Raw genomic sequence first — 17,363 nt, 5'->3', positions numbered from 1 at the left:
TACAAGTGCCTTTTCCCAGACCCCCCTCACTCTCTCTCATAGTAGGCATCAGCTAGATGCTCTTGCTCAGCTCAAGGGCTGTTTTCGGTTCTACTACCTGCAAAGACTACAAAAGGTCTGAAGAAGGGAATTAATTTTTTAAGTTCTTTTTTAAATAGCTAGAGAACATTTTTCTGTGACATATACCTAAATTGTCAAGCAATTTCATTTTAAGCAAAATTTAGTTAGTTTTTAGCTTCAATTCAATAGTAGTTGTAATAAGGAAAGAAACACTTCCTACTAGCACTGTCCAAGAACTTTCTGCCACAGTGGTGATGTTTCCTATCTGCGCTGTCCAGTACAGTAGCCACTGGCCATATGTTGACTATTTAGTACTTGAAAGGTGAGGTGGTTAGTACAACTGAAGGACTGAATTTTAAATTATATTTAGTTTTAATTGTTATTAAATTTTATTAATTATCTTAGGTACTGAATACTGTACTGGACAAAGCAGCCTTAAACTCTTCACTCAGAAACATGCTGCCTCTTGGTTCTTCCCTAATTTGGAAACAATAGATAAAGACAATTAGAAGTGGGTCATAGGTTTGCTGCTCTGTGATTTACACTATGTTTTATTTTTAAATTTTTCTTTTCTGTTAGGGACATGTTTTCAGTTAGAAAATAACCAAACTTATTTAGTGTAACCTGTTTGTTTACACACACACACACACACACACACACATGCATGCATTTACAAAACTTCCTAAATTATCTTATGTCAGAGATTTCCACATCTTGAGTAATATAAGTGATTATTAAAACTCAGGGGAATCATTCATGTACCTATATAGCATCTCATTTAATCTTCATAACAATCCTGTAAGATTAGTTTCTAAAAAGAAATTGACACTGAGAATACAAGGTCATACAGCCAGTACTGAAAAGACCCAGGATTAGAGCAAAGGTTTTTCTGACACCAAAGTCATTATCTTTTTGCAGTACCATGCATTTCCTTTTTGTTTGGCTTTTCTTCTTGCTTTTAAAGATCTTCCCTGTGCAGTTTTTTCCCGATGTATTTTAACATGATATAACATCATTTTTATTCAAAAACTAATGAAAAACCAATTTGATGTTTGTTTTTAATATATGTTAATTACACCAAACAAATCAGTTAAAATTTTTACTCTACTAACAGTAACAACAATCCATTAAGATTCCATTGCTTTGTTTTGAAATGGTAATTTTGTCCTCTCTGCTATTTAATTATTTTATAAATTCTGACTTATGTATTAGTAAACCTGTTTTGACTCAGTGCAAGAAAAGTAGGTTAGAGTCCCTAAAGATAATGAAATCATTTCCAAGATGTTTAGCATGGAGAATATTGCAGAGCTGAACAATGGAGTCATTTTTGACATCAAGGTTCGATGTGTACTTGAGAAAAATATCACTGTGTTCTCCAGTGCAACTCTTGTTACTTTTTAGTAATTAATATAGAAAGTGCTCTAAAGTGTTTGCATTCATTCCTTAGGAATTTTCACTGATGAAAAATTTTACCGAGATGAAATTTTGATGGGATGAACAGTAAAATCCTACATTTAAATTAAAAAATAAATTTTGTATGTCTATGATATCAAAACATTGATTTTAAAAGTGACTTACATGCTAACAGGAATTTTAGTTTCAAAATACAGCAAAATACTAATAATATGATATTGCACTTAATTTACAAATATTATATAGTATCCAGATTACGGAAAGTAAGAAGACTATTTACTCTGTACTAGTTAATTTCCATGTAGTATAATGCATCTTGTTTTTCTCAACTAAACAATAGGATATTAATGACAGGTACCTCTTAGGATTATTAGGAAGAATAAGTAATACAAATTTGTAAAACATTAGCACAGTGCCTGGAACACAATAAACCCTCAATAAATGCTAGCTATGATGACAATTATGTCCAGTCTGAGTCAGTCTTTTTTTGCATAGAAGAACTGGGGTGTAGTCCAGAGGGCGGTGAGAGGATTTACCAGAGACAGAGTGGGGAACTAAACAGGTGGATTGACTGAAATAAACTGTTAAGGGGAGCAGCAGGTGAGACAGGAGAGGTCTGCTGCACCATGTGGGTAGCTCCCTGAGTGGGGATCAAACTCAGGTCATGAGACTTAGCCCCTGGACAGGCAGGGAGGCCCTGAACCAGAACACTTTAGAGATAACTGATAGATAACATTATCTCTACTATCTTATACAGTAGGGTTTTTTTTTTTAAAGATTTGTTTATTTTTATACAAGAGCTGGGGTACAGGCCAGAGGGGCGGGAGGGTGAGAGGATTCACCAGAGACAGAGCTGGGAGCAGAACAGGCAGACGACCGACTGAAATACACTGCTGAGGGGAGCAGTGGGCGCGGCAGGAGAGGTCTGCCACGCCATGTGGGAATCTCCCTAGCCGGCCAGGAATCAAACCCATGCTGCAGAGGCTGCGGACAGCTTCGCAGCACTGTGCTCAACCCACTGCGCCACCGGGGAGGCCCTTATATAGTAGTTTTAAAGACTAAATAAGAGAGTGCCTGTGAAAGTCCCAAATTCAGTACCTGGGGCATGCATAGTTAAGTATTGACTTAATACCATCTAAATCGTTATGACATTGCCCCTCAAATTTATTTTCAGTCCAGACTGCTGAACTCCAAGCTTATATGTCTAATCTCCACTTGGATAACTAATCTCAGGCATATCGTGTCCTAAACTAAAGTACTGATCCCTTTTCACCCCCCACCAAAACTTTTCCATCTGTAGTCTTCCCCATCTCAGTTGGTGTCACACTTTTACTTGCTCACACTGAACACCTTAGGGTCATCCTTGACTCTCTCTCTCTTACCCAGTATGCAAACTCACAAAATTCTGTTCTCACTACCTTCAAACTATATTCAAAAAAATCAAAAATTTATGTTCTTGAAAGACACTATTAAGAGAAGGAAAAGACAAGCCACAAACTGGGAATAAAATATTAGCAAATTATATATCAGATGAAGGTCTCATATCCATAATATGTAAAAAATTCTCAAAATTAATTAAGAAAACACACAACCCAGTTCAAAATGGGAATAGATTTGAACAAACACTTCAACAAAGAAGATAGACAGATGGCAAATGAACACAGAAGTGAACACAGGCAAAGGTGTTCGACATCATTAGTCATTGGGAAAATACAAATTAATGCCACAATGAGATACATAGTCATACTTGTATCAGAATGACTAATGTCAAAAAGATTAACCAGACCAAGTATTGGTGAGGATGTAAACAATTGGAACTCACATACCACTATGGGAATGTAAAATTGGTTAACTATTTTCGAAAAGTTTGGCAGTTTCTTAAACATATTCCAATAATATGACCCAGCCATTATATTCCTAAGTATTTACCCAGGAGAACTAAAATATGCCCATACAAAGACTTGTACGACAATGTTCATAGAAACTTTACACATAATAGCCTAATTGGAAACAACACAGGGTCCATCAATATGTAAAGGAACAAACAGATTATCCAAGTAATAGAATACCAATCAGCAATAAAAAGGAATAGATTACTGATACATGCAGCAACATAGATCAAGTTCAAAGTCTTTATGCTTAGTGAAAGAAGCTGGGCAACAATGAGTATATACTGTATGATTCCATTTATATAGCATTCCAAAAATGTAAATCAATTTATAGTGACAGAGAGTAGATCAGTGGTTGCCTAGGGATGGAGGGCGATGACAAAGGCGTATGAGGAAACTTTTGAGAGTATTGAATATGTTTATTATTTTGATCGTGGTGATGGTTTGGTGGTTGTGTACGTATATTAAAACTTATCAAATTGTACATTTTATACATGTGCAGGTTATCGTATGCTAATTACAGGCCTTCGTAAAACTCTGTGGGAAAACAAAGCAAAACGTATTCAGAGTATATCTCTCTATCACCATTTTTATTGCTGCCACTTGGTTTCATCTATCCCTGATTTATTGCAATAGCCTCCTAACTGTTGTCCCTGCCTTTTTTTTTTTTTTTAAGACTCTCATCCCCCTTTCAATCTAGTGTCAGTACAACCAAAATGTTCCTTTAGAGTTCTCAGGTTATGGGCCTCCCTGGTGGCAAAGGGGTTAAGGTATCAGCTCTATCAAGCTATAGCCAGCCACTGCAACATGAGTTCAATCTCTGGCCAGGAAACTGACCCACATATGGCGCAGCAGACCTCTCCTGTCTCGCCTGCTGCTCCCCTCAGCAGTGTATTTCATTAAATCCACCTGTTCTGCTCTCTACTCTGTCTCTGGTGAATCCTCTCACCACCCCCCCACACCTTTGGCCTACACCCCAGTTCTTGTATGCATAAAGAAATAAAAATAAGTCTTTAAAATATAAATAAAGTTCTCAAGTCATGTTGCTCCAGCTCAAAATCCTGCAGTGGCTCACTTTCCCACTCAGAATAAAAGCCAAAAGCCCTTTGTAGACTACCCTAGCTTGTCATCTCTCTTATCTGATCTACCACTCTTCACTCCACACACTTGAAGTAGTCAGCCCCTCTTACTCCTCGTTACTTTTTGCTTTATACCATAGCATTTTAACATACTCCGTAATTTACCATTTTGGTATTTCCTTATCTTCCCCTACTACCATGTGCGCCACGTGGAGGCCAAATCTTTGTTGGTTTTGTTTACTTCTTTGTCCCAAGTACCTATAACAATACCTGGCACATAGTAGAATCTCAAGAAATATCTACAAAGTGAATACTTCTAGCTTGTAAACCTTAAAAATACATTGACTCATTAGAGCAGGATCAAAGAAGGGGATAAGAATTATGAGAGGTTTGAAATGTACATGAAGAGTGTTGAAGTAACTGGAAACTGTCAAATGACAAAACAAAAACAGTTTAGTAACAAGTTTGCTGTCCTTTATTCAAGAGAAAACAGCCCATGGATTAGGGGAATATGCCTCACAGAGGAGCACTCTCCTGAGGGATTTTGAGCAAGAACAAGTTTTAAAGAACATTAGAAGAGATAACTCTGAAATAGGACATGATTGGCTGGGAGTGTGTATCTACCTTATCTTGAAAGATCAAGGAAATAAGCTTACAGTTGGTTTGGGGGTTAACTGACGGGGCATACTACATTTCTTGTCAAGCAGAGCATTTATAGGAACATGAAAATTCAGTTTGCTGACTTGTTACACCAGGCAGGAACAGCTCCATCTTGGACCTAGAAATTTATTCCAATGAGACATCATGAAGAAGAATAAATTTAGTGGGAGCATAATCCTCCTCATAAGGGTTATTATATGGAAGAGGTGGTACATTTTCTCTGTGAAGGTCCATATGACAGAGCTCATCCCAACAAGCCAGATGTGGGCCCAGACTAAGAACTTTTTCACTCTTAAAATTGTAATGGGCTGCTATAAAAGAATAAACTCCCACTTTGCAAGGTCAAACAAAATCATCAGAAATTGAAGGGACTGTGGTCAAATTAGATGACCTTGAAAAGTTTATTCTAGTTCAAGTTAATTAATTGTTTAAGTTCATTTATTCCTCACAACTCAGAATGCTGAATCAGTTGTGGAGTTGATTTTTCAAATGCTCTTTTTACCTGACAAGATCATGTCAAAGGTAACTTCATACCTCATAATATGTATGATTCATTATTTTGGCAGCAGAGCCATATGTCTGAAAATTACATTATTTCCAACCTTTATTATTTCTAAAATTAGAATATTATTTTACTGTCAGTTTTGACCTTCAAAGCTGTCATTTGAGACTACTATTTACTAGTATCATTGCATAAAACCTCCAGTCTCCTACAATTCAATCGAAAGTTTCACATCTAACAATTTGGACTTTGTTTTAGATTAAGCTTCTTCAATTTTTAAAAAAATTTATTTATTGAAGTAACATTGGTTTATAAAACCCATTGTCTCTATTTTAGGAGTACATGTTCACACCTCTTCAAATCTTTCACCCCACCACATCGACCACAGTTGATTGGACCCGCTTTACCCTTGTCCCCCTCTAATCACCTAAGTTCTATAGTCAGAATCCAAGGGTTTGTTTTGGTTTGGTTTTATTTGTTTCTATGCTTTTTTCTTTATATTCCGTATATGAGTGAATCGTGCAGTGTTTGTTTTTCTCCTTCTGAATAATTTCTTCTTAGGCATCATCCCTTCAAGTTCCATCCATATTGTCATAATTAGCCAGATTTCATCTCTCTTTTTTTTTTAAATGTTTTGTTGTTGTTGTTTCTCTTTTTTTTTAATTTTTTTTTTATAGAGGCATGTTTTATTTATTTGTTTGTTTGTTTTGTTTATACATGCACTGGGTACAGTCAGAAGCGTGGGAGGGTGAGAGAATTCACCAGAGCCAGAGCGGGGAGCAGAGCAGGCAGGAGGACCGAAGTACACTGCTGAGGGGAGCAGTGGGCGGCAGGAGAGGTCTGCACGCCATGTGGGACCCTTCTCCGGTGGCCGGGGAGCAGCCGGGGATCGAACCGGCGCCGCAGAGGCCGCGGGCAGCTTCGCAACCCAGCGCTCAACCGCTGCGCCACTGGGGAGGCCCAGATTTCATCTCTTTTAGATGAGTTTGTATTCCATTGTGTGTATCTACCACATTTATTTATCTTGTAATCCCTTGATGGGCATTTAGGTTGTTTCCATACCTTGGCTATTGTAAATACTGCTACAATGAACATAGGGGAGTAAATTGCTTTTTGAATTATTGTTTTTATCTTCTTTGGTTGTTATTTGATAATTGAATTGCTGGATCCTAGATCACAGGTCTATTTTTAATATTTTGAGAAACCTCTATACTGTTTTCTGTAGGGCTGAACCAGCCTACATACTCACCAACCGTATCTGAGGGTTCCTTTTTCTCCTCATCCTTCCCAAAACTTGTTTCTGGTCTTTTTCGTTTAGGCCATATGATAAGGATTGCATTACATCTCTATATTGCTTTGGGTAAAAAGGCCATGTTAACAATATTCTTATATACCCATGAGCATGGAATATCTTTCCACTTATTTATTTCTTCTATATTTTTTTACAATGTCATGTAGTTTTTGTTGTACAGGTTTTTCATCATCTTAAGTTTAATCCTAGGTACTCAGTTCTTTCTGAAGTTATTAAAATAGAATTGCTTTCTTAATTTTTTTCTCTTCTACTTCATTGTTTATATATATAAACACAACAGGTTTTTGTATATTGATTTTGTAACCTGCCACTCTATTATAATGATTTATTGTGTCTAATAGTTTTACAGTGGAATCTTAGGGGCTTCCTATGTATAGAATGATGTAATCTACAAATAGTGATAGTTTTACTACTTCATTACCAATTTGGATTTCTTTTATTTCTTTCTCTTGGCTAATTGCTCTGGACTTCTTCACCATTAAAATGGTTATATATGTTATTGTCTTTCTTCTTTTATAGGAACGGGATCGTTATGCCTACAAGATTCATCTGCCAGAAACAGTAGAACAACTGAGGAAATTCAATGCAAGGAGGAAACTAAAGGTAAGTTAAAGAAACCAGCAAAAAACAGAGAGATAAAATTGATGATAATGATTTCATTCTGTTTTGGTGCCCATAAATTTATTCTAGTGTTGGCCATTGTTTTTCTTATAGATAAATTCTCACTTTCAAAAAATGTCACCATTTCAGTAAGATTTTTTTAATTATTTAAGGTAATAGCTACTAAGTATGAATCTAAACAGCAAGTGAGAATAAATGAAAGATAATTCATATTGTAGATTTGTGTTATCTTTAAAATTTATAGCAGAGGTATACTTATTTTAAAAGACTAATTTGCTGTTACTATCCATTATTTTGAATGTGAATCTAGGCCACATTTCCTCAAATTTAAATATTTTGACAGAAGATAAGTTTAATTCAGTGGAAATAATACCAGACTGGAATTGGAACTACGATTTAGCCCATTATCAGAAAGCAGTAAATGAAATCCTATTCCTTTAGTCTACTAGAAAATATTTTCAGGTCATTTTTCTCACCTTTTCTTTATTCTTCCTAGGTACCTTTCTCGTTTTTCACCACCCTCACTATCATTCCCCTCACCCCACCTCAAAAAAACCAAAATGGAATTACTCCATATGAGGAACCCATTTGACTTTAAAACATTTTGAAAAAGACCTAACATAAAAAATGGAGTCCTTCCTGCACTGGAAAAAATCTTATGTACCCTTTTCCCAACAGAGGAAACTTTATTATCTTATGGACTTAAAATTAACATGTTTAATTTGTTAATTTGTTGATTACTGTAAAAAATAAAAACTTCACTCTGTCCTCTGAATGGCAGCAGTCCTCCTCAGTCATATGACACTTAACAACTATAAAACTTTTCTTTGGAACTATCTTCAGATATATCTTAAGTTGCAATAATATTATTAATTCATTATTATTCAATGCCTGAAATATGTGAGTGATTATATGCAACCCTAGATTTATAAGAACATTTATATGACTTTTGGGGAAATCATGTACAACACAATATAATCTTATAGAACTGAGCTGTCTAACATGGTATCCATTAGCCACATGTAGTTATTTAAATGTAAATAAATTAAATTAAATTAAATTTCAGTCCCTGGCCATGCTAACACATTTCAAGTGCTAAATAGCCCTATGTAGCTAGTGACTACCATGTTAGATAGTACAATTACAGGTTGTTCCCTCATTCACTTAACATTTTCATCATTGCAGAAAGTTCTATTTGACAGTGCTACTGTAGAGCAATTTTAACATGTCATTGTTGATGATGATTATTCCCAGGTAAGCTTTTTTCCCAGTTGTTCTTGCAGTCAGGGGTTCAAACTGGCTTTTCTCCAAATTCCTTGGCCTTTTCCAAAGGGCACCTGCACCCCTATGTTTATAGCAGCACTATTTACAATAGCTAAGCTATGGAAGCAACCCAAACGCCCAAAAATAGATGACTAGATCAAGAAGATGTGGTACATATATACAATGGAATATTACTCAGCAATCAAAAAAGATAAACACATACAGTTTGCCCCAACATGAATGGAGCTAGAAGGGATGATGCTCAGCGAAATAAGTCAGAAAGAAAAAGAAAAATACCAGATGGTCTCACTCATAGCAGGAATTTAGAAAACCTAAATAAGAGACCAGGAAAACGACTAATCAATACAAAGTAAAAATCAAAATCAACAAGCAACTATAAACCAGAGACACACTATGGGGGCAGGGGTAGGGGGGAGGAGGGGCGGGGAAAGGAAGGACTAGAGTCAAACTAAGGGGGGGGTGCGATTGTATGGGGAATATAACCAAAATGAAAATGCATACATTGTGCAAAGATGAAAAAAGATGTAAGAATTATATAAAATAAAATCTTTAAACAAAAATAAATAAATAAATAAAAATAAAATTCCTTGGCAAAAATAATTAATAATGAATGACATGCCATTATTGAGATTGATGCCCAAAAAAGTTTTGGAAGACTTTTATTTCTTTATTTTGAAATACAACTGATTCAGGATAGCCTAAAGAGAAAGAAAAAAGATCTTATTCAATGTGAAATTTGGTCAGTTGTTTGGATGGTAGTTTACTCCTCAAGGAAACTATTAATAATGCTTCTTTCTCAGTACTTCCCTAATGTCTTCTTCACTCTCATGTTCCTTTGGCCTGTGACAATAGCTCTCTGACGCTGAACTTTTCATTGCCTGAGTAGAGTTCTTTTACCAATGGGCTTAGATTTGCCCATAACAAGAAACACAGGCTTTATTTCTCATAGTGCCACAAAATCATACTTGAACTATAATGGTCAAAGTAATGACTAAGACACATTTGGACAAATCCAAGCTGTCACAGCAGAGATGGGTCATGTGAATTAACCACATCCCTTTGCAGGGCTATTTAAAGTTTCAAGACCCACCAGACGACCTAGAATTAGGAACATCAGCAAAGTTATCACTGATTTTTTTTTTTAATTTTTTTTAAGAGGCATGTATTATTTATTTATTTGTTTATTTGTTTGTTTGTTTATACATGCACTGCGTACAGTCAGAAGCGCGGGAGGGTGAGAGAATTCACCAGAGCCAGAGCGGGAAGCAGAGCAGGCAGAAGGACCGAAGTACACTGTTGAGGGGAGCAGTGGGCAGCAGGAGAGGTCTGCGCGCCATGTGGGACCCTCCTCCGGTGGCCAGGGGAGCAGCCGGGGATCGAACTGGCACCGCAGAGGCTGCAGGCAGCTTCGCAACCCAGCGCTCAACCGCTGCGCCACCGGGGAGGCCCTCACTGATTTTTTTTTAAAAGATTTATTTATTTATGCATACCAGAACTGGGGTACAGGCCAGAGGTGTGGGGGGTGAGAGGATTCACCAGAGACAGAGTGGGGAGCAGAACAGGGAGATTGACTGAAATACACTGCTAAGGGGAGCAGCGGGCTACTCAGGAGAAGTCTGCTGTGCCATGTGGGTAGCTCCCTGGCCAGGGATCGAACTTGTGCTGCAGTGGCTGCAAGACAGCCTTATAGATTGTGTCTTAACCCCTTGCGCCACCAGGGAGGCCCTATCACTGATTTATTTCAGCCTCTGATCAGGCTGTACTCCTTTGAGTGATTCACCCATCCTGGTTCACGTATGCTGCACCTACCCTCTTCTAGGAACCAATTTCTGCCCCTTATGAGATCTTCTAGAACAGGGATTGCTACTTCCCTGACTTTCAGAGGCCAACACACAACTGTTTTCACAAATGAACAACTAGTTACCCATCCTTCTATCCAGGCATTTTTTTTTCTTTTTTTCCTTTTCTTTATAAATATTTACTTATTTATACAAGCACTGGGTACAGTCAGAAGCGTGGGAGGGTGAGAGAATTCACCAGAACCACAGCAGGGAACAGAACAGGCAGACTGACGAAACACACTGCTGAGGGGAGCAGCGGGCACGGCAGGAGAAGCCTGCGCGCCATGTGGGACCTTCGCCAGCCGGTCGGGGATCGAACTGGCACTGCAGAGGCTGCGGGCAGCTTTGCAGCCCAGTGCTCAACCTCTGTGCCACTAAGGAGGCCCAGTCCAGGCATTGTTTTTAAACCAGTCAAATGGTGGACAACAATCTAATTTTTATGATCCTCTTTGAAGTTTTTAAAAGGGATGTTCAGAGAAAGCAGTAGAAATTTTCTGTCAGTCAAAGGTGGGAAATTTGTATTACCAGTGGCAAGAAGAGTAGTATAGTATTATGGGATAAGTGAGCTCTGGAGTTGCATTGCCTTGGGTGAATCCTGGTTCTGACACTTACTAGCTGTATAACCTTGAACTCTCTAGACCTCAATTTCCTTACCTATACAAAGGGAATGTATAAGCGGGGGTTGGGGGGGGTGGGGGGGTATTGATGGTGACGAATGTTTTCGAATGAGACAGAAGATAGTTGCCTGGTACTGTGAATGTACTAAATTCTGCTGAATTCTACACTTAAAATTGTTAATTTTATGTAACATGAATTTCATATAACCTACTTTTTAAAAATATCATAACAAAATATTCTTCTTAAATACCAGTTTCACTGCGGCACACTTGAGTATGGCATGATCCCATCAGTACCAGGTGCTCACTGCACCACTCAACTCACCCAAGAACCTATCTTCTTCCTCCCTCTGCCCCAAGCATGCAGAAGGTTGGAGGGCTTGTGTAATTTGAAAAAAACCCCATGGGTAATTCTGCTATTTCAGCGTTACTTAATTACTCTAAAGTACAAACTTAATGGCTCTACAAAATGTCAGCATATGTACATATCATAATTTCACCAAAGCTCTTAGACATAGAGACTGTTTCCTGTTTTTCCATGGCCATAAATACCATTGCTTTAGCTATCTTCATTAATAAATCTTTGTATACCTCTGATTATATTCTTAGGGTAAGTTCTCTGCTACTGGAATTGTTGGCATTGAAGCATACACATGCATTTAATATTTGTGATCTCTATAAATATTGTACCCTCCAAAAGGCTTACTACTATACCTGTTTGGATAAATTTTCGTGTATCATTTTCTCAGTTGACCTTTTTTTCATCTGAAAGATTTGTGGCACCTTTTTTGCCAGGATATAAAACATTATTCATTTACTTCACTGAAATTTCAAGACTATCACTCATTATTGGTAACATTATTGTCCCCATTTTGATTACTACACATTTCATACTAAGCTCTAAAATGTTAATACTTGTTTTCTTAAAAGTCCCCTAGAAACAATACTTAAGTAAACTGCATAGGCCTGAGCATGGGACTAAATATGAGGATCACATTTTCTCAAACTGAATATTAAGATGCATGGAACCATCTGTGATCTGACTGTCTGGAAAATCTATGTTCTATGGGTATGTGTCTCTTAAGGAGGCACTCCTAAAGATAAAATTTGATGTCAAGTAGTGAACTTAATGTTATTTAGGTACACGTTGATTTTCAGCAATGCCCATCTGAAACTTACGTAGTGTGATAATGCAATGTGACTTCCATTAAAAAGCAAAAAAAGAAGGCACATCTATACTCTTAACACTGAAGGAGTTATTGATCCAGGGGAGTAGTGGGAAAGGGGAACTAGGAGGGTGTTGATACTTGCCTAGATAAGGAAGAAGCTCAGGAGGGGATCAGTTCAAGAAGTCTACCTTGCTTCATGAATTATTTCTACCTCTAGAATGCGTATTTCCCACAGTGAAGTATTTTGAAGAAATTCTGTGTAAATAGAAGCAATGTTCAGTGTTTGGGTAAGTTTATTACAATGAGTTCAGGAAATGGTGAGTTGAATCCTTGTGATTCATTTGTGTTCCTTGTATATACAGAAAGTGAGTTCAGTTTCTGATAACTCTCTGCAATTTTCCTTTATTGACTTTGCAAATGCTTCTCTGACTTATGGATATAGGTCCTCTTAGATTCCTGAACTTTGCAGAACTAGGAAACGTTTGTTTAGGAATGCTTTTTTCCAGTGCCTTATAGAGTTGCAATATCCAATGTGGTAACCGCTAACTTTAAGTGGCTAAATACTAATTTTAATTATTTAATACTAAATAAAATTAATTTTGATCTCTCAGTTGCACTAGCTATATTTCAGACACTCAATAACACATGTGACTGATGGCTACTATATTGGACAGTACAAGGCAGACAACATTTCCATAATTGTGGAAAGTTCTGTTGTTCAACACGACTATCTAGAGTCTTAGTACCACTAAGAGTAGTGCTTACACCTAAGCCACAGCTATAGCTTCAACCAGGAAGCTATTAATTCAATAAAAACTAAAGATTTAGCAAAGAACTTTGTGCCCCTAATGAAAGCCACCATTTACATTCAGTCCTGCTACTGTAGTGTGGGTTTGTGTTTGACACAGCAGCTGTAGCCATCAGCTACTCAGAGCTGTGAATCTAGTATCCAAATGGCATCTTTGATTCTAAAAGTGAAAATGATTATTCTGGAATAAATACATAAATAATAATGAAGTGATTTTGATCTTTCTATATTGATTTTATTAAGGGATTCTAATAATTTGTGATTCTGAATTGTAGAATTTATTTCTAAGTTAAGCAATCTAACTTTTGAAAGTTATGTATGTTAAAAGACCATATTATAAAATGCTTTTACATTAGGTTTCCCAACATATCTATTCCATACAAATGCTCTTAAATATAGCCATATTTAAAATACTTACAAGTTTTGTTTTTAATTTTCTTTTTTAAAAAGATTTATCTATTTATGCATACAAGAATTGGGATACAGGTCAGAGGTGTGGGGGGTGAAAGGATTCACCAGAGACAGAGTGGGGAACAGAACAGGCAGACTGACTGAAATACACTGCTGAGGGGAGCAGTGGGCAAGTCAGGAGCGGTCTGCTGCGCCATGTGGGTTGCTCCCTGGCCGGGAATCGAACTCGTGCTGCAGTGGCTGCGGATACCTTCATAGGTTGCATCTGAACCCCTTGCACCACCAGGGAGGCCCCTGTTTTTAATTTTCTTTAGAAAAGACAGCACAGCTCCTTTAGTCATATATCCTGACAATATCATGAAATTCCAGGTTTTAGAACTATCTTTAGGTTATATTTGAGTATGATAGACATAGACTAAATTGAATAAGTGTTTGTGGGTAGATAGAAAGAGATCAGAAGTTCTGATTTAACCAGTGATCTCACCTCATTGTTGTCTTAGGTTATAATTCTTAAATGTAATCAACCCAAATATTTTTCATATTTCTTCCTTGAAATTCCTCAACCTTTCCAAGTTCTCCACAATGTTCGAATCCAAATAAGATGATCTCCTCTCAAATTCTTATGTTATGCATGTATTTGTATGTGCCTGTGATGGGTTATGCCTCCTCAGTATATTACAATGTAACTATGTGTTACCTGGCCATTTTGGTATAAAACTAATTATGCTACATCATACCTGTGTGTTTTGTAATTTGACTTTGTAAAATGCACCTACTTACCCTTGCACCTATCGAATCTCATGGTACTTGTTTCCATCTCAGTTAGGGGATACCAGAAAGGGAATATTGGCTTTTTACTATTATCTTCAAGTCAGCAATACATCCGTGTTCATGTCTTCTGTTCCTTAATAGCTTGTTGCCACTTAAGCAATTCAGTAGTTTAACTTAGCAGAAGTCTGAGCTAGCCATTTTCTTGTTTTCCACTTCCTTAAATGAAAAACAGAATCTTTTTTTTAAGATTTTATTTATTTTTATATAGAAGAACTGGGGTACAGGCCAGAGGTGCAGGGGGATGAGAGAATTCACCAGAGACAGAATCATTTAACTGGGAGCATTCCATTTTGTTAATAGACATGTTAACTATAATTATGACTGAGTTGAGAATTAATTACTTACACTTCTCTTTTTTCTTTTACTTTAGAAGCTACCTTCTCCTTTCCAGGTTAATTTGCTTAGCAGCAAATTGCTTCTTTAGTACTAGTTATCTTAAACTTGAATAAGTTTTTACTCAAAATTGTTTCACTCTCAAAACATCCCAATGTATATCTCCTAAATTAAAGTAGGTAGAAAACATTTGTATCAAGCATTAGTAAACTGGGAAGTTTGTATGCACAAGCTTGTTACTAACAATAGTGAATTCAGGGGTTGACAGACTGTGCCCTGAGAAGCAAAGCCGGCCCACTGGCTATTTTTGCATATAAAGTTTTATATGCAAAAACACAGCAATATACATTCATGTACATATTGTTTATGGACTGTTTTCACACTACAGTGGGAGAATTGAATATTTACAATAGAGACCATTTGGCCTTCAAGTCTAAAATATTTACTGTCTGACCCTTTACAGAAAAAGATTATTGACCCTTGGTATTATAAAACCTTTAGACAAGAGGGAGTAATCAGGATCTCAATTCCGTATACTCTTGATTCTATATGTAAGTTGTAGGTAACTTTAACTTGAAGCCTCTCTGGACTTCAACTTCCTCATCTGCAAAATGGGTATTGGGGAATGAATCATCCCTAATGTTGACTCTCACGCTCTTAATAAAATGCTGTAAGTCGATAACCTGTTTTGGAACCATTTTGCTAGTTTGTATAACAGCTTTGCATTGAATGTTCCAACCACATGCAGCCACTGAGTTTAAAGAACTAGCTAAACAAAATCGTTAGCCATAAGACAGACAAATAAGGAACTTGCTACCATTGTTTCTAAAGAATTTACCCCTTACAGCTCTTTTAAATGGTATTTTCCTAGTAGTATTTATAGATTTTTGACTACAATAGTATTAGCTAGAACAGGCCTTGAAACATGAAACTAACAGTTGTACTTCACTGGAAATAAAAATAAAGCATCTCTAAATTTTAGTTTCAGTGTGTGAGAAACATGATTTGATAAGTAAAAAATTCATTCTCACCCAGCTTTTAGGGAAACATGTATAATAAATGAAATAAGCTTTTACTATAGAAAAAAGAACTCAACATTCAATACTTATTTTTTTTAATCATGGTAACTGATCATAAAATGCTACATAAGAACCTCTCATGCATTAACCCTGAACTTTAGGAAATCTAAAAAGCTGCCTGGAATGCTATCAAGATCACTTCTCTGTTTTGGTGTTTTGTTTTTGTTTTTTTTGCCCTTTCCTTTCTTCATTCTGCTTTCCTTTTTTTTTTTTTTTTTTGTAGAAAGAAACTCTAGCATGACCACCTTGCAAAAATAAACCTTGTGGAAATGTATTTATATATTTAATAAATGTCTGCATAAAATATTTATCCTTTCAGAAAAATCCAAGAGTTCAATATTTAAAATTTAGGGTTAGGCTACTGTAGGCTTAGACTAGTTAAGTGATTTGATACTTGGACTACCTAAATGACCAATTCTACCTAGACCAGTAAAAGACAGCTCATGTTCTAGCTGTATGTTAGAAGGTTTGTAATGATATAAATTTATAAAGTACTTTAAGTCTGCTACTTTCATATACATTATGACTTTTGGCAATCCTATAAGGTAAGTTATGTTAGTTTTGATATCCTCTCTTTACAAGAGGTTAAGTGATTAACTCAAGCAACATGAAGCATCTGGAAAGTGACAAAGACAAGAAATATTCTGACCTACATCTAACACTGGAAGAATTTAACACTTTTACAAAATATCGTGTATTGTTTTTCTTGTTACTGAAATAACTTGTTCCCAACCCGTTTCTACCCAATAGTCCTCAGGAATATCATACAATCTATATGAATATATCAGAAATCAGGGGAGGTTATATGTGTGGTTTCAAAGGATCAAGTGTAGTTGATTCTGATATGTTGCCTGATTGAGAATTACTGCACAAGACTAACGAAAAGTCATTGTGAACAACAAAAAGGGGGGGAGAGAGATTTTACAAAAAGAAAAATAACTCACACCTACCACCCAGAGATAATTAATGCCATTAACATTTTTGTATAATAGTCTTTCGTATTTTTACTAACTTTATTTCAAAAAAGATTTTCCTTTTTTCTCCCAAAAAAGTAGAACATACTTTAGATTGTTTTAAAATCTTTTTTTAAATATAATTCATCACATGCATCTTTCCATTTCATTAAACATACTTCCTGCAGCATCACTTTATACTCATTGCAGAATATTCCATTTTATGGAACATGTGAATTCAAGATGTAAATGTTTTATATGCTTTGCAATCCCCAACAGTATTATTATGGTGTATGTATATGTGATTTCTTTGAAGGAATCCACATTATTTAAAAACTGCTCTCTTCTAGGATCATGCTCAGCGAAATAAGCCAAAAAGAAAAAGAAAAATACCGGATGGTCTCACTCATAGCAGGAATCTAGAAAACTTAAATAAGGGACCAGGAAAATGAATAACTATAAGAAAGTGAAAATCAAAATCAACAAAAAACTATGAACCAG

The 17,363-nt window shown here is 36.4% G+C and overlaps 1 protein-coding gene across 6 annotated transcripts in view; it reads left to right on the top strand.

The window, feature by feature from the left end:
- The window catches only part of CASK (calcium/calmodulin dependent serine protein kinase), a gene marked incomplete at both ends in the record, with an annotated part of 372,322 nt that overhangs the window by 260,134 nt on the left and 94,825 nt on the right, over nucleotides 1-17,363 (top strand). For all 6 annotated transcript variants that reach the window (XM_084258755.1, XM_084258754.1, XM_084258752.1 and 3 more), the window contains one exon: nucleotides 7,435-7,518. In XM_084258755.1, coding sequence (XP_084114881.1) covers nucleotides 7,435-7,518 — 84 coding nt within the window. The remainder of the gene's footprint in view (nucleotides 1-7,434; nucleotides 7,519-17,363) is intronic.

This window comes from Talpa europaea (assembly GCF_964194135.1).
Source record: "Talpa europaea genome assembly, chromosome: X".
Classification (NCBI taxonomy): Eukaryota; Metazoa; Chordata; class Mammalia; order Eulipotyphla; family Talpidae; genus Talpa; species Talpa europaea.
This window is presented reverse-complemented; position numbering and strand designations above follow the sequence as displayed.